This window comes from Zootoca vivipara, chromosome 6 (assembly GCF_965207765.1).
Source record: "Zootoca vivipara chromosome 6, rZooViv2.hap1.1, whole genome shotgun sequence".
NCBI lineage: Eukaryota > Metazoa > Chordata > Lepidosauria > Squamata > Lacertidae > Zootoca > Zootoca vivipara.
In genome coordinates, this window is record NC_142589.1 from 15454454 (window position 1) to 15472356 (window position 17903).

General features: G+C 47.8%; 1 protein-coding gene across 17 annotated transcripts in view; it reads left to right on the forward strand.

Annotated features, from left to right (window-relative positions):
* The window catches only part of TTLL10 (tubulin tyrosine ligase like 10), a 197236-nt gene extending 179333 nt beyond the window's left edge, over positions 1 to 17903 (forward strand). For all 17 annotated transcript variants that reach the window (XM_088671593.1, XM_060276203.2, XM_088671603.1 and 14 more), the window contains 6 exons: positions 797 to 968; positions 3927 to 4098; positions 7355 to 7495; positions 8979 to 9095; positions 11741 to 11834; positions 14091 to 17903. In XM_088671593.1, coding sequence (XP_088527719.1) covers positions 797 to 968; positions 3927 to 4098; positions 7355 to 7495; positions 8979 to 9095; positions 11741 to 11834; positions 14091 to 14917 — 1523 coding nt within the window. In that variant the 3' untranslated portion in view covers positions 14918 to 17903. The remainder of the gene's footprint in view (positions 1 to 796; positions 969 to 3926; positions 4099 to 7354; positions 7496 to 8978; positions 9096 to 11740; positions 11835 to 14090) is intronic.

Here is a 17903-nt window from a genome sequence, read left to right on the forward strand (position 1 = left end):
CCAGATAAAGGAAACTATTCCCAATTCCTTTTCTTTTATTGCTACGTTTCCGAGCACAATTCAAAGTGCTGGTACTGACCTTTAAAGCCCTAAACGGCCTCGGTCCTGTATACCTGAAGGAGCGTCTCCACCCCCACCATTCAGCCCGGACACTGAGATCCAGCACCGAGGGCCTTCTGGCGGTTCCCTCATTGCGAGAAGTGAGGTTACAGGGAACCAGACAGAGGGCCTTCTCGGTAGTGGCACCCGCCCTGTGGAACACCCTCCCAGCAGATGTCAAGGCAATAAACAATTATTTTACATTTAGAAGACAACTGAAGGTGGCCTTGTTTAGGGAAGTTTTTAATGTTTAATGCTATACTGTTTTAATATTCGGTTGGAAGTCGCCCAAAGTGGCTGGGGAAACCCAGCCAGATGGGCGGGGTACAAATAAATTATTATTATTATTATTATTATTATTATTATTATTATTATTATTATTATCCCACCTTTTCTCCAGAGAGCTAAATGTGGCAGAGATGGTTCTTCGCCTCCCCATTATATCCCCACAGGTCCTCAGGCCGAATCAGAGCAGTGGCCCACCCAGCCTAGTATTGCCTGCACTGACAGGCAGCAGCTCTCCAAGAGTTTCAGGAAGGGGACATTCCCCATCCTACCTAGAGATGTCCTTGGGGATTGAACCTGGGACCTTCTGCATGCGAGACAGGTGCTCCGCCACCGAGCTGCAGCCCAGGAAGCCATGATGAGCCAGGTAGACCCACCAGCCACCTGCCTGTGTTTCTCCTCCTCTCCGCAGAGCCTCAGATCTGGATCTGCAAGCCCACCAGCTCGAACCAAGGCCGAGGGATCTTCCTCCTCAAAAACCAATCTGAGGTCAACAACTTGCAAGCCAAGCTCCTCAGCATCGAGGAAGATCCTATGTACAAGAAACTGCCTTACAAAATTCCCCCGGCAAGGATCGTTCAAAGGTAGAGAATGCAGTGATGTGGAGGTTCTGCTAACCCACTGCCCCAAGTTTCCAGCTGGCTGGTGAAAGATGTTGCTGGATGGTCTTTGGGGAACTTAACTGGTGCACTTGAGGTGAAGGAATGCAACCAGTACGGCAGGAGCAGACAATTTTTCATCCCCCGGGGTCCCCATCTCTTACTAGGCTACTTTCCAGGGCCCACATGCCAGTAGTGGGTGGAGCAACGGCTGCAATACTTAACCTTTGCACAGCGTGCTGCTTCCTGAACACAGTCTCCGACACTCTTATCAATCCTCTATCCAGGGAAGCCAGTGATGCTGTCGAGTTCCGTGACACACCCCAGCCATTCTGGAGGATGTGAAGCTTGGCTGGAGAGGGGTGTGGCCTAGTGACAGGGGGTGTGGCCTAGTGAGAATCCCAAGAGCCATTTGGCACCTCTTCTGGGCCTGAGCATCCCTTCCCCCCCCCATTATGTGCTGCAAAAGTCGGGGACTTGCATCAAACTCCCCATTAAACACCCCCATACCAGGAAAAATAATAGCAGAGTGGGGCATCCTCGAGGCCTCCTATTCTAGATTCCATTCTAGCATCCATGCCCTTTCCCAGGATTCTCCATTCCATTTATGTCTCCTCTGAACATTCAATCGGCATTCCAAAACCATTGAGCTTACTCAGTCTTCATTGAGGTTCCCCCCCCCCCGATGTGTGTGTCAAAAAAACCATTAAGTTCCCCTCCCCCCAATGCTTTTGTACTTGTGCAAATTTCAGAGTCTGAACAGAAGGTGCCAACAAAGTGCCATTCCATTTTCTGCAATTGCACGGGATTCTGCTTTTGCGTAAGAGCAACTGCGGAAAGCCTTAGCGGGTGGGCACATTGGGCCAACGGCAGGATATTCCCCCCCCCCATTCCTTTTATTCATCCTGGCATACAGAACTCGAGCATTCCCGGTCTAAGGACTTCCTGTCATTTGTATGATCAGAGTCCTTTGCTCAGTCGGCCTAGTTTCATTTCCAATACCTTTCTCTCTCTTTTAAGTTTCGTGTCATCGGCACAGACAGATCATTAGCATTTTAACAGGTGGCGAAGAGAGAGAGAGAGAAAGAAAGAGAGACAGATCAGAGATTATTTCTGTCTGGGCATCTAAGGAGAGCTTCAAAGGGGGAAATGCACGCCAAAGACTTTGCATTGTGTGAGCTGAATAAGTCTCTAATGCTATATGCCAAAGCTTTTAGAGAGCTGAGCAGCTGCACTCACCTGCCTCCGCCCCTCCCCGTCTAACTGGCTTCCTACAGAAGTGGAGATGCAAAAATTCACACACACACACACAGAAACACACACACACACAGAAACACACACACACGGTCGGATTTAGGTTTGATGAGGCCCTAAGCTACTGAAGGTAATGGGGCCCTTTATATGTCCAGCTGTCCTTTGTTAACAACAAATTGTCACTGTTATTTGTGTTGAATATATGCTATATGGTAATTTATGGACCTAATAGGTATCTAAAGCCATTTGCACATAACAACAAATGCCTTATCAAAGTTATTGTTGCGCTGAAATACAATTAAGAAGTATATTAATAGTGGAATACAATTAAGAAGAAGTATATTAATAGTGAAATAATTATTAAGCTCTAACTGTATGTAGGTATTATTTTATTTGCTTTTTATCTTATATTTTGGAAATGTACATCCGGGTTTTTTTCCTTTAATTTTTTTGAGGTCCTCCCAAGAGAGTGGGGCCCTAAGTTATAGCTTGTTTAGCTTATACGTAAATCTGGCACTACACACACACACACACACAGAGTGCCTCAGGCCAGAATAATCAAATCAAATAAACATGAGATCAGCTAATGCCTGCTTTCAACATCAGCTAATGTCCACTTTCCTTGCAAACATGACAATTGCATGGCTAGTTTAATCAGTCCACTTACGACTATCAAAAACAATTTGAGCAGTATTTGAAAAACAGAAGCATTGTGTGGACTGGGAGGTCTATTCTGTTTTCTCTAGTTATTCTCTGCCAATCTTACAAATCTGGAAAGCCTTTATTGGCTATACAAGCATAACGGATCATAATGCCCGCTTCCTGTCCTCGATATATTCTAGAGCAGCGCTTCCCAAACTTTTTCGGGTCACCGCCCCCTTGGTTCCACGAACTCATCCCTCTTGCCCCCAACCCAACCTTTATTATTCATTATGGTGGTTCACACAACCCAGGAAGGAATAATAATAATACAGTGGTACCTCTGGTTACGAACTTAATTCGTTCCGGAGGTCCGTTCTTAACCTGAAACCATTCTTAACCTGAGGCACCACTTTAGCTAATGGGGCCTCCCGCACGATTTCTGTTCTCATCCTGAGGTAAAGTTCTTAACCTGAGGTACTACTTCCGGGTTAGCGGAGTCTGTAACCCAAAGTGTTTGTAACCCGAGAGACCACTGTAATGTGATACAGTTTGAAACAGTAAACATTAACTGCACATGCATTCCAAAATCCAATTAGTTGAATTAATTCAACCAAACCGATGAACTTGAAACCCACACACCCCACCGCAGGTTATCCTCTTTTGAGAATCTGTGTTCTAGACTATGGACCTTTCGAGTTATCTTTTTCGCCCCGAAACCCTGAAAAGAATAATTTTCCATGGGAACCCCACCCCCACCCCCGGTAAAGAAACTGTAATGGAAGAAGGAAATATTAAGATTATGAGGGTGCATAGTTATTGAGCTGTCTTGTGCCTGCTGTGTTAATAAATTCCATGCGCTTTCTTTGATTTATTTTGAAATTTCTATTAATAATAAAAATGATGATGATGATGATGATAATAATAATAATAATAGAAATGTAATAGATTAGAACATAAAAAATGAAATAAGCAGATTGGAATGAGCGAGACTTGAAGGGCCCCAGAGCCTCAGGTGCCACAGAGATGTATATCGTCCCGGTTCCTCAGGTATATTGATAAGCCGCTGCTCTTAGAGGGGAAGAAGTTTGATGTTCGCTCTTACCTCCTCATCGCCTGCACATGCCCCTACATGCTGTTCTTTGGCCACGGCTACGTCCGCCTCACATGCCTCAACTACGACCCGAAGTCGGAAGACCTCACTTCTCATCTGACCAATCAGGTGAGAGGGGGGGCAGGATTTGAGCGGGAGGCCTAATTCTATGGACCAGGAAATAGTTGGGCCTTCGCTCAAACATGGAGTGTTCCATTAAAATGGGCACCGTACCTAAAAACCAAACCAAAGCCAGGCTTTCCTTGAAATTCGCACTGCTATGAATGTTGCGATCTGGTTCGGCAACCCAATGATGAGTCAAAAATGTGTGTGTGTTAGAGGAAAGAGTGCAAGAACGTGACCTTTGAGTAGCCGTTGGAACTCTCTGCCTGTTGATACCAGGCAGGCCCCCTTCACTGCCCTCTCTTTGGTGCCTTCTAAAAACCTTTATTGTTTGGGCATGCCTATCCAGATGTTTAGAAAGTGGATGTGAGTTTTAATCTGCTTTTAGTCTATTGTTATTTTAACCTTTTGGAAGTCTGTTTTTCTTTTTCGTTTCTTTTTTTTGCAAAACTGCTTTGAAGTGGTTGTTACCCATTTTGCAAATCAGGCACCGTGTGGGTTTTATGAAATAAATAAATAAGGACATCTATTGGTGAAATTAACATGCTTCCAAATGCAGTATATTAAGGGAAATTGCCTCCAAAAAGAAAATGAATGGTAGGCAAAATGACATATTAAATTAGGGGAAAATGTAGACTAAGATGCTGGCGAGTTTCCATGAGAACTTTCTTTTTTAAAAAGAAGAAGAAGAAGAAGATATTTGCAAATCAATGCGGGAAGGTGAAGAACTAATCTTTAGATTGCAAAAAGTGGGAAATGGAGGAAAACTGAAAGATTCACCCGTCCCTAAGCCTAACCCTCAAAAACAGCAGGTGCTAAATTTAAGTAGCTGGGCCAAGGTCATGAAAATATATGATGCTACCTGCGGCCGGCAATACATTGTTTGAACCTGTCAGCCTCATGCCAGCATCACTTTTGCTCAGGGATGATAGGAGTTGGAGTTCAACAGGGGCAAGATCTGTAAAAAAAAACCTGCCTTTTATTCCTACAGAGGCACTTCTAGGTTTTATTTGCTGTTCCTGTTGTGATTGGGTTTGTGTTTGTAAGTCACTTGGGGCCACGTGAGTGAGGAGGCAGCTGTTTAATACTAATTATTACCATTATTAACAGCAGCAACAATGTCCAGAGCGCCACAGGTTCCCCACAACCCGTGCCATAAACGATACTTATGCTCTAACTCCCACCCCACCCCCCGACCATCTAGATTTCTACGTGCAGGGAAGGCTGGCAAATTCATCTGTCTCCCTTCAAGGGCTCGGGGTGATGAGAGAGATTTAATTTAAATTTGGCGTTTTTGTAAGCCGTCCAGGTAACACTTTGCAAACCACTTTGAGGTGTTGATTTGAAAGCAGGGGTTTACGATTAAGCAGCATGTAGATGTTTTGAAATAATTCATAAATAGTTCTCTGAGGCCTCTTAAGCAAAAGGCATGATCGGAGCAAGGCTTGAAATGGGGGCTCTCTGATTCGAACCTCCCCCCCGTTTGTTATCGAATACGTCACACCTGCCCAAGAGGAGAAAAACAGACAGAAAAATTGATTTCTCTTCTCGCTCCAAGGATGGGCACCCGAAAATAGTAAACAGGGACAGCTGGAGCATATGTTATCCTTGCCAGCCCAGCCCACTTGGTATCGCCTTCCTGCAGCTTAATAACCTTGGCAAGATGGGTGCTGTGTGTGTGTGTTTTGCCTTGAACAGAGCTGTTTGCTCAGCTTGGGATTTGGAGAGAGCTGCGGTGCCTCGCTGGCTCCGGAGAGACCCCATTGCCACAAAGGACATGAAATGAGGGCCAGGTGTTGTTATTCAAAAGAGTGTACCTGCAAATCTCATCGGTGGGGGTGGGGTGGGGTGGGGAGGAAGCCAGGAAATTCAGGGAAGAGCAGGTGGTGGCGACACAGAAAACTGCCTCTCCGCCCCCAATTGTGTCCCACCGGAGTGGGGGGTGGGAGTGAGGAGGGAATGGTTTGAATTTTCATATTTAAGAAGTGGAATCAAAGCGGAGAGACCTGGGGGGCTCCCCCTGTCGCTGCCCCTTCACTGAGAAATGTATAGACAGAAGGTCTGTGGAAGACTCACCCCTTTGCTTTCTGGAAAACTGCCCGATTGATTGAGGTCCCTAGATTTGTGTGTGCGCGCCTTTTATTTTATGAACGATATTTGCATGTGCACCCAATAACAAAAAGCTTCCCTGGGCAGCTTGAAACAAGAACATAGTAATATAATTGTAAACAGTAAATCATAACGCATCATGGAACATCCCATATGAATTTCCCCAGTCCTCTTTTAAAGCCGCCATTACCCGTTTGGGGAATTACCGGTAATTCCTCCGTTTAGTTCTGGGCTACTTGAAGGCGGCCTTCCTTTTGTCTGCCCTGAATCTGCCAACATTCAGCTTCATAGAATCATAGACTAGTTGGAAGGGACCTCGAGGGTCATCCAGCACAACCCCTAGCGATGCAGGAATCTCAACATGCAGGTCCCCATCCAATTTGAAACCACGCCAGACCTTGCTTAGCTTTGGAAGTGTGCTAGTGGCTTTATTGCTGCGCCATTTGGAGAGCTACTGGATGAACGCCTAGGGTTCTCATATTATGTGGAAGGGAGAGAGAGAGAGAAACTGCAGAAAATTCTGCCCCTCTTTTTCAGGCAACGTTAAAACAAATGGAATCCACACAAAATCTGAGTGACATTAGGTGGAATCCAAGGGATTCAAAGCATCAATCAAATGTCAAATGTCGCACGCATTCTCTCTCTCTTTTTAATGTGGTTTTATTGTCTTGTGACTCTTGGCTCCTTCCAAGGAGGAAGGATGGGTTGTAAGATCTGAAATAATCAGTCAATACATACACCCTGCACCTGGTTAAACTGTCGGATTCACTTCATCAAGAACTTGGATGGCTTTATAGGGGTGGGTGGGTAAGAGAAATTCATTGCGGGTGAGATTCCTGGCCATGACGGCTGTGTCCAAACTCCACTTCTGAATGCAGTCTGAATTCCAGTTCCTTGGAAACACAAGAGGGGAGAGTTTCTGTAGCGCTCAGGTCCTGTTTCCCATTGGGGCACCTGCTTGGCTACTGTGAGGCTGGGCTAGATGGGACTTTGGCCACCTTAGGTTCTTATAAGCAATCCTGCTCCCCGTCCTACAAACCTGCTCCCCCTTGCTCCTTGCCCAGACCCTTGTCCTCGGGAAGGGGCAGCAGATCCAGCGCTACAATGCACAGCCCCTAACAGGGCGTCTGCTTTCTCTGCCAACTCCCCGCAGTACGTTCAGAAGAAGAATCCGATGTACAGCCACGTCAAGGAGGAGACCGTGTGGCGCATGGAGCGCTTCAACACCTACGTCAACGAGAGGTTCAGGCACATCAAAGGGCTCCCCAAGGACTGGGTCTTCAATGGGTTCACTGTGAGTTTCCACACTTCCTTCTGCCCACCCCACACCTGTTGCTGCAGCATCTGCAGCCAATACTCCAGGATGAGCCTGTCCGTCTGTAACGTTGCTCCGCTGTTTTATCTATTATTATTTCTATTATTATTTATTGCATTTGTACCTCAGCTTTTTCTCCAAGGAGCTCAAGGTGGCCCTCATGCTTCCCCCTCCCTCTTAGTTAATCCCCACAACAGCCCTGTGAGGTAGGTTGGGCTGAGAGGCAGCCACTGGATCGTCCAATGAGCTTCCAGCCGAGCGGTGGATTTGAACCCTGGTCTCCCAGTCCTAGTCTGATGCTCTAAACCATTATGCCCCACTGGACCCCATAAGACAACGCCACCAGCTGATCTTACCTTCCAAGTCCCGGACTGCAGAATCCGGGACCGGCAGCCGTGTGACACCGGAAGTTGCGTCGACGTAACTTCCGGTGTCGCTTTGCCGGTGTCGCTTTGCCCTTCTATGGGCACCAAAAATGGCCGCCGCCGGCTTCAAAAGTAGCTTCTACGCACTTCTGGTCATGCGTAGAAGCTACTTTTGAAGCCGCCGGCAACCATTTTTGGTGCCCATAGAAGGGCAAATCAGGGGGGGGGATGGCTGCCGGCAGGAGAAAATAACAGAGAAAAACGGGAGACGAAGTGATACGGGGGACCACTGGGAAAAGGTAAGTAAAAACGGGGGTTTCCCGGGGAAAACGGGGTACTTGGCAGCTATGCAGCTGATCTAATTGGGGAGCCTTGTGGAACTTGATTGGTGCAGAGGCCTATGTGACTGTACCTGCCAATGGGCATCTTGGGGATGTTGAGAAAGTGCTCCTGGACACCAGCCACAAAATGGCTGCCGTTGAAGGTTCAGTCTAACAGGAAATGGCTGCTGTCGGGGCATGGCATGACACAGAATGGGCGCCACCTCTGAAAGAGTAGGGAAAGGGGGTCGGGAAAGGGTGGGGGCCGCTCTTGCTCATGGAGAGAAGCTCTTTGCATTGGCTAAAAAGCCATTGAAATGGATTTGATCCCATTGAGAGTTGGTGTGGTGGTGTAGTGGGTCTGGGTGTCAGACTAGGCCCTGGAAGACCAGGGTTCAAATCCCTTCTCGGCCATGAAGCTCACCGGGGATGACCTTGGGCTCATCTCTCTCTGCCTAGCCTACCTGGCAGGGTCGTTGTGAGGATAAAACAGGGTGGGGGAGGACTATGTGCGCCACCTTGAGTTCCTTCAGGGAAGAAGAAGTTGGGGTGTAAAAATAAATAAATAAATATAAACCATGAGTGGGCAAGCGCCCAAGCGCCCGTGACTTCCAATGGGTCTACTCCGAGTAGGGATGAGCGGGGGACCACCCAAGGACTGGACATAAGCAGATGATCCTCTAATCTGGATCTTTTGTGGCTTCCCCTGACTCGCAAGAGGTCTTGTGGGGCAGGGGGGAACTTGCCGGGATCATGCCGTCCTTCTGTGTCTTTCAGAAGAGAATGAAAGAGATCATGTTGCAATGTTTCCTGGCGGTCAAGTCCAAGCTGGAGTGCAAGCTGGGATACTTTGATCTCATTGGGTGCGACTTCTTGATCGACGAAGACTTCAAGGTACAGTCACGTGGCCGCATCCTGGGCTGAGTGGGCCGCGGTTCGAGAGGCACGAATCTCCAGAGTCAGGGCTTGAGGAGGGCAGCCAAGGGACTCCTCTGATGGATAATGAACCCATAGATCTGGAAATGGTGGCTGTATGGGGTGAGCCTCCCGGTCTCTCTGCCTAGACACATCCCCTCACCAGCTTTGCTTCACACCTCCCCTGAGTGTTTTTGCCTGGCTGGAATGTGTCCTTGAACTCAGACCGTGCCTCTTTCTTTCCTGGGTGGAGGATTGAGAGGGGTGTGTAGAAACTAGCCCACTGCGCAGAGGTAAAATTTGCACTCGTCACTTTGCACACTTTGGACCCCTCTGGACCCACCCGCTGTTGGCCTCAGGACGTTATATGGCTTGGGTATACTAGAAGTCGTGGACATTCAGTGAAACTGAATGCTGGACGATTCCAGACGTACATAGTGCATAGTTGAACTATGGAAGTCCCTGCCACAGTAGGCAGTGATGGCCACCAACTTGGATGGCTTTGAAAGAGGATTAGGCAAATTCATGGAGCAAAGGCTATTTTTGAAATCTGGGTAGCTCTATAGGATAATAATAATAATAATAATAATAATAATAATAATAATAATAATAAGTTGTTGTCAATGATTGACCCACTGAAATTAAGGACCACGAAGGATTTATGGGGAAGCTGGACAGAAAAATCCTCACAGAAACATAGGCTTTGCGGTAAATCTCGCCTGAAAACATTTCAGAGGCTGTTGGAAAAGATTGGACTATGTTGGATTAAAAGGATTGGAAAGAACTTGGAACTTTGATTTGAATGGCAGCAATTATCGATATTCAGAACCCTCAGAATTTGAAGCATGGGGAAGCAAAAATTTTATAATTTGGCATAATATTTGGTTTAATAGATATATATTTGTATAATTTGGAATAATTGGTTTGATATGATTGATTTGTAAGTGAAAATCTAATAAAAATTGATTTAAAAAAAAGAAAAAGAAATTAAGGACCACGACACACTTTGATTTCAGTGGGTCTACTCAGAGTAAATGTTCATTGACTACAACTTGTTGATGATTGATCATAATAATGGATTTTATCCCATTTCCGTCCTACTCAAAGTAGACTTGTGGAAACTAATGGGTTTTGACTAACTTAGGTCCATTCATTTCAATGGGCATACTCTGAGTTGGGCTTGTTGCACACAACCCAATTATTATTAATAGAGAAATATAAGAAGAGAGATTTGTGTCCTATTTTAGCCCTACTCACAATAAATGCATTGAAACTGATGAACATGAGAAACTTGGGTCTCTTTCAGTCTACTCTGTGTAAGAGCTAGATGGATATATGATTTATATGCCATATACTTCCCGAAATGTTTTCTAAGCAGTTTACAAAACACAAGCACAAAAAAACAATTGCACTGCATTGTTTAAAATACGGAATAATTTAAAATATATATCGTAGGCAAAGCCCACAGCAAAACTATCCTATTTAAACATTAAACTATAAATGGCCATGGTGAAAATGTGCAATAGAACATCCTCGTTAAAACAACACAACAGTTAAAACAGGATACTCAGGCCATGAGATCAAAGGACATCATAATCTTCATTATCTTTAGCACCCAGTTAAATAAATTATAGGCAGTTATGATTAATTCGGCAGTGGAAGACAGGAGTGCCTGGCGTGCTATGGTCCATGGGGTCACGAAGAGTCGGACACGACTAAACGACTAAACAACAACATGATTAATTCAAACTACATATGCATAAAAACAATTCTATATGAGTCAACGCTTTTGTGGATATTTTTCGCACTTCCAAGAAAGCCACCACTGGCCTGAATCCACTACTATACTGCTCGCTCTCGCTCTCTCTTTTTTGCTGCCTGCAGAAATATATGGCTGGCGCTTTCCCCTTAAACGCTTAGCTTCCTTGAACTTGTTTATGTAGCCTCTGTTGCAATAGGAAAGGGTTTTTTTGGGGGGGGGGAGGCGGTTACGAGAGAAAATAGAAAGGACTTTAGTGCCACCTAGTGGCAATCGTAGAACATTTTCACTGGTCAAATTGGAAAACGGAAACAAATTTTTTGGGGGGGGACAGAACACAGAATCATTAAACTGTGGAGTTGGAAAGGACCCTGAGGATCATCTAGTCTAACCCCTTGCAATGCAGCTGGGTTGAACCGGCAACCTTGGCATTATTACCACCATGTTCTAACCAAGTGAGCTATCCAGGATCAACAAAACAGGGACCACACACATGCCTTTAAAGGCTTTCCCTCGAGAACCCTAGAAGCATTAGATTGTTAAGGGTGCTGGGAATTATAGTTCAATGAGGGGTAAACTACAATTTCCAAGATTTGTAGGGAGCCACGTGCTTTCTTTAATAATAATAATAATAATAATAATAATAATAACACACCTGTGTCGTCGCACAATAATTCTCTTGCAGAGTCTTAGATCCAGGATTCAAAGGCAGGATCCAGTGGATCCTGAGGCTTGAAACTAGTCTAGACGCACACCTCGGCCCTGATTTGCAGCCTGGATTTCAGGGCCGGAGCTGGCGATCCGGCAACTCGGCCTGTATGCAAAGAAACGAATGTGTTTCCCCGCTGTTTCCCTTTTAAATCAGGTCTGGCTCCTGGAGATGAACGCTAACCCTGCCTTGCACACCAACTGCAGTGCCTTGAAAAGCATCATTCCCACGGTGGTGAATGAGACTCTGGGTAAGCAAAGCTGAGCAGCCATGAGGAAAATGGAGGGGTTCAGGAGTACAGAAACAAGCCCACTCCTCCATGAACAGAGTGGACCAGGTGCCCAGGACTCCCATGGCTTCTATAGCTGTGTAGGGGACCCGGCGCCAGGAATAGGCACTGTTGGGCAATTGCCCAGGCTCCCAGGAGGACTTCGACTGCCGATAAGCCCATCCAAAGTACCAGCTCCAGCCAGCTGGACCTGGCACTCTTTTTCAAGCTCTGCTTTGCCCAGTGTTGGTGCCCAGGTGGCTGTAGACTGGCTCCTAGGGAGGAGCGGGTGGCACTGTGGTCTAAACCAGGGGTGGCCAACTCCCAAGAGACTGCGATCTACTCGCAGAGTTTAAAAACTGGCAGTGATCTACCCTCTTTTGGGGGGTTCAGGTTAAATTTTTTGAGTTTTTCTTAGGGAGGAGGAAAGCCCCCTTTTTGGGCGGTTCAGGGCAATTTTTTAAAGCTTTTTTTAAGGGGAGCCAAAGCTGTTGAGCTTCTTTGGGGGGAGCCAGTGATCTACCAGTAATCTACCAAAGGCGTCCAGTGATCTACCGGTAGATCACGATCTACCTATTGGACGTGCCTGGTCTAAACCACTGAGCCTCTCGGGCTTGCCAATCAGGTCGACAATTCAAATCCCCACGACGGGGTGAGCTCCCATTGCTCTGCCCCAGCTCCTGCCAACCTAGCAGTTCAAAAGCACACCGTGCAAGTAGATAAATACCTAGGTACCGCTGCGGTGGGAAGGTAAACGGCGTTTCCGTGTGCTCTGGCTTCCGTCACAGTGTCCCATTGCGCCAGAAGTGGTTCAGTTCTGCTGGCCACCTGACCTGGAAAGCTGTCTGTGGACAAATGCCATCTCCCTCGGAATGAAAGCGAGGCGAGCGCCCCAGCCCCATAGTTGCCTCTGACCAGACTAAACCATCCAGGGGTCCTTTTTCACATAGATTGGCCAGAGCCCAGAGCCCCCAGAAGGGAAAGGAGGGGAGCCTGGAAGTTGCTCTTCGTTGGGGAGGTTCTGGGTCTAGATTGAGCAGGTCCAGATCTCCCTAACAAAGGAGACCAAAAACATTGCATCGCACAGTTCCTGAGAAGGGGTGGGTGGGTCTCTCCAATTCAGTTTCTCTTAGTTCCTCAGGGTTGTATCCAGCTATGTCCCCACTCTGAGTAGGCACATGGAAATTAACAGGCCTAAGTTAGCCTCATGTTCATAAACTTCAATAGGATCTGCAATTGACTACAACCCTCTGCTTCCCACTCTGTGGTTCAGTTCTCCACATTTACACATCAGTTTGTGATTATTGTGGAGTCCTTGTGGAATTTCATCAGCATTTTGGGGTGCATTCCTCATAAAGCACATGTTTTTGTCTGCCGTTATATACACATTTTTGCAAAGCAACTCTCCTTAGCGCAATGAATCTTTGTACGCCATTTCCACTGCTACATGATGCCCTACCTAGGATATACAGTCATACCTTGGTTCTCAAATGCCTTGGGACTCAAACGTTTTGGCTCCCGAACGCTGTAAACCCAGAAGTGAGTGTTCTGGTTTGGGAATGTTTCTCGGAAGCCGAACGTCCGACACGGCTTCCACACCTTTCGATTGAGTGCAGGAAGCTCCTGCAGCCAATCGAAAGCCGTGCCTTGGTTTTCGAACATTTCAGAAGTCAAACGGACTTCTGGAATGGATTACGTTCAAGAACCAAGGTACGACTGTACATTTTTGCATGCAAATTTACTCAGTTGAAGAGCTGCATTGCGAAATTCAGAGAGTAGTAGTCGTCATCATCATCATCATCATCATTTTATTTATAACCCGCCCATCTGGCTGGGTTTCCCCAGGCACTCTGGGCGGCTTCCAGCAGAATATTAAAATACAATTATTCATCCAGTATTAAAAGCTTCCTTAAACAGGGCTGCCTTCAGATGTCTTCTAAAAGTCCGATAGTTGTTTATTTCTTTGACATCTGATGGGAGGGCGTTTCACAGGGCAGGCGCCACTACCAAGAAGGCCCTCTGCCTGTTTCCCTGCAATTTCGCTTCTCGCAGTGAGGGAACTGCCAGAAGGCCCTCAGGGCTGGATCACATTGTCCTATTTCTGAAAGATAGCTAGCTTTGGGCTTTGCATTTCAGAAACGAGAATCAAGTAAGTTGTCTTTAAAGGTGGAAACTGCATTGGGTCTCTCCCCACACCACCCCTATTCCTGACTCTCTCTCTCTCTCGGCCTTTCCCAGATCTGGCCATCGAGATTTTCACCAAGAGCCAGAAGATCCAGAACATATTGCCCTTGGAATCGCTCTGCCACTTTTCCCTGCTGTACAGCGGGGTGGGCACAGACAGCAACCAGTCACGGCCCACCAGGAGCAGGACGTCCCTCCGCTCTCTAAGGAACCACCGGTCCCTCACCGAGAACAGCAGCTTCTGCAACAGCACCTACAACGTGAGCCCCGTGCGCCCGGCAGAGAAGCAGCCAGCCAAATCTCCGGAGAAGCCAGCCAAGGGCGAGGCGCCCGCCCACTCTGAAGGGGTCACCACCGTGCCCAGCAAGGGTGCCCCCAGGAACACTTTGCCCATGCCCCAGATCCAGATCTCCATCGTGCCCAACCTCGCCTGCTCCCCGTCCACCAAAACCGTTCGGGGCAACCAAGTCTGCAGCAGTGGCAACCAGTATATCATCAAGCATGTCCCACTGGTCTCGGACAGGCAGCCGGAGGCCGAGGCCGACGACGAGAGGGCCAGAGCCTCTGGCCTTGCTCTTGCTGCGGTACCCTCCAAGGACCGGTCCTACGCAGCTTGGTTCCAGCAAACGTTTGGGTCCAAGTTCCTGGGGGCCAGCGGCAACGGGGCAGACAGCCCCTTGACCAGCTCGCAGATGGTCTCCCTCCATCTCCAGTCCAGCCTCCCGCCAAATCTCCCGGCCTCCCAGGAGCAAGCCAAGCCACTGCGCCAGCTCATGAATTACTCCAAGCTGCCCGGGGAGAGTGGCAAGGCCTTGGCAGAGGGCCAGAGCTGTGGCGAATCCCTCCCTGAAGAGAAGAAGCTCTCTCACCGGGGCTCCTAAAAGCAAGATCGCATGTGTATTTCCAAAGCCCTCCTTCTTTTTCCTATAAAGGACGACGAGAAAAAAAAAACCCAAAGCAACCCCAGTCCTTGACTTCTTTCAGCAATTCTAAAAATGGAATCTGTGGCATCCCTTATAGGATGTCAAAAATGATCGGTGTTGGGCTTTGTTTTGTTTTTACGCAAATTATTCTTGATATGTTTTAAGGGAGAAGGAAAGGCTCATAATGAGTAAACCCGACACAAATCCAGAGTGGAGTCCCTAAGACGGTTGCAGCCAAGCTGGTGCCAAATATATTGCTCTGCTTTCCTTGGACCGCGCCGGCGAGGCTGGGAGGGAGGATCTTGTTGTCTGGGCAGCCCAGGACCAAACTGCCCAGGTCTGCACCAAGGGGAGGTCACTTCGGTGCAGCTAAGGCAGAGGTTTGACTTCACCTCTGGAGGTGCACGCCATTATCTCTCGAGACAACAACAAGAAAAGAAAACATGGTGTAAAAAACATGCATCTGCCCATAGTCAAGACCCTGTGATTTTGCTTGACTCCTCTGCCTTCCCTTTGAGATTGCTATTCAGGGGTGGGGCGGTCACTAGCATGATGGAAACTGACACCCTTGCTCTCTTTCCTTCTCTGTGTGATGTGGAACATGCCATAACGCCCTGCTTGATCATTCATTGAGCAGAGCACAGAATCATCGAATTGTAGAGTTGGAAGGGACCTTGAGAGTCATCTAGTCCAACCCGCTGAAATGACGGAATCCTTTGCGCAGCATGGGGCTCAAACCCACAACCCTGAGATTAAGAGTCTCATGTTCTACTAACTGAACTAGCAGGTGAATAATATTGTGGCATGCCACCCCAATCTCTGAACAATGCCAGATTCCAGGGCTACCAGGTGTCTGTGTTTCCTTTCGGACAGCGAGGCACAGCAGAGACTGTAGTGTCTTTATGATACATCGTTTATTGGCACATATATACAACCTTGAGCCTAGGATAGGTGGAAAGCTTGGCATTCCAGGAGGGTCCTGCCTCTCCCATGGCAGCCAACGTTGGATTCAGACTGCCAGCCCACGTTGTGCTTGCAAACTGCTTCCTAAGACGCCAATATTTTTCCTCTTGCTTACATCAGCCCCCGGCAATTCAGAAACTCCCCCCTCCCAACTCTGCATTGCCTTGCACTAACTATCCAGAGTGATAGCTACCAACCTAGATGGCTTTAAAGAGCATTATACGAAATCCATAGAGAAGGCTATCATATGGCTATGCTTTGTCTCCAGATGTAGAGTACAGTGTAGAACTTTTTCTTTGCATGCAGGAATTCCCAAATCCCAGCTCCAGCAGCAATAGCATGGGGGGGGGGGGCAGAGGGGTGGTGACTTCAAGCACAAAATTATAAGAAGGGCACAATCAGGCACCCCCACAACAGGTGCTCCTATTTAGGGCATGTGGCTGAGCTCCCAACGCCTTCCAGAGCCACGGGGAGGCAAGTCGTGTCCGGGCCAGGCTTTCAGGCCTGGGGTGGTGCCACCTTCTCCTCATGGCCCTTAAAGGGATGCCCGTATGCCGAGCTGGGAGGCAGCAGAGCCGCCAAGCTGAGAAGGTGCACAGCCAACTATCAGCAGCGGCAGCCATGTGTCTTGCACACTCAGCACACACACACACACACACACACACACACACACATGCTTCCACCCATCTGCCCAGTCCACCCACTTGTCCTACCCCGGGCACCAGCAACCCACGCTATGCCACTACCATGGCAACTGCAGGCAAAAGGGAATCAGGTCGCTGTTGATGGGAGGGTTCCTTCTCTGTCTTACACTCTGGAGAGCTGCTGCCAATCAATACATCAGCTACACTGACTGTCAGCGCCTCTCCAGGCCTTCAGGCAGGGATGCCTCCCAATTTTTCCTGAAGATGCTTATGATTGAACCCAGGACCTTCTGCATGCAAAGTTGATGTTCTACCACCATGCTACATCCCTTCACATAACGCGTAGGCAGCTGCTTTATACAAGTTAGACTGCTGGCATGTCTAATTCAACATTGTGTAAGCTGATGGGTAGAGGCTCTCCAGTGTTCCAGGCAGGGGACATTCCCAACTCTACTTGGAAATGCCAGGGATCGAGCCTGGGACCTTCACGCAGAGTAGATGCCCCACCACTGATGCACACCGCCTAGCCAGCTGCCCACACTGAGCCTCTGGGTAAGCCAGCAGTCCAGCTTGTGACCTCTCACCATAAAATCCTCTCTTTAACAAAACGCCAATAGAAACATATGATTTTTACTCAGGTTGTGCCCAAACTGTTAACTCCACCTTTCATAGGAACGCAGGAAGCTGCTTATCCCAAGCCAAACCATTAGTCCATCTAGCTCAGTCTTGTCTGCACTGACTGGTAGCAACTTTCCAGGGTTTCGGACAGTCATTCCTGTCCCTGCCTGGAGATGCTGGGGATTGAGCCGGGGGGCCTTCTGCATGCATGCACCGGACTGTAGCCTCTCCTTCCTCGCCCTGTTGCTTTTCTCCCCCCTTGTGGAAATGCCAGCCCCACGTTTGCGAGATTAACGCAGCTTCAGAATCTGTGCGGGGTTGAAAGAAGCTCTCTGAGAGTGTGCAGGCGCAAAGCACACCCCCAACTTCCAGCCGTGTAACAAAACCATCCTTTCTTCAGTTTGGTCCTGAAATTCAAGTGGGGAAAACACCCGAAGCCGTGAGTCACGGCGAACGGTTGAAAACATTTTAAAGAGGCACGCACTCCGTTGCAGGGCGTTTCGGAGAAAAGGAAAGTTCCCATGAGGTCACCCGGTATCACAGTCGCGAATTTCCGCAGTCTCTTTACTAGCAGCGGAAAGAAAGAAACGAGTGAAGCTGAATTGAAGCTTTATTGTTTTAACAGAGAATTGTCAGTTTCACAAAGAGAGCACAGCTCAAGGATCTGCCCCCCCTTCCTTTTCTAAAAATTAAAAAAAGAATGTAGATTCTCGTTAAGA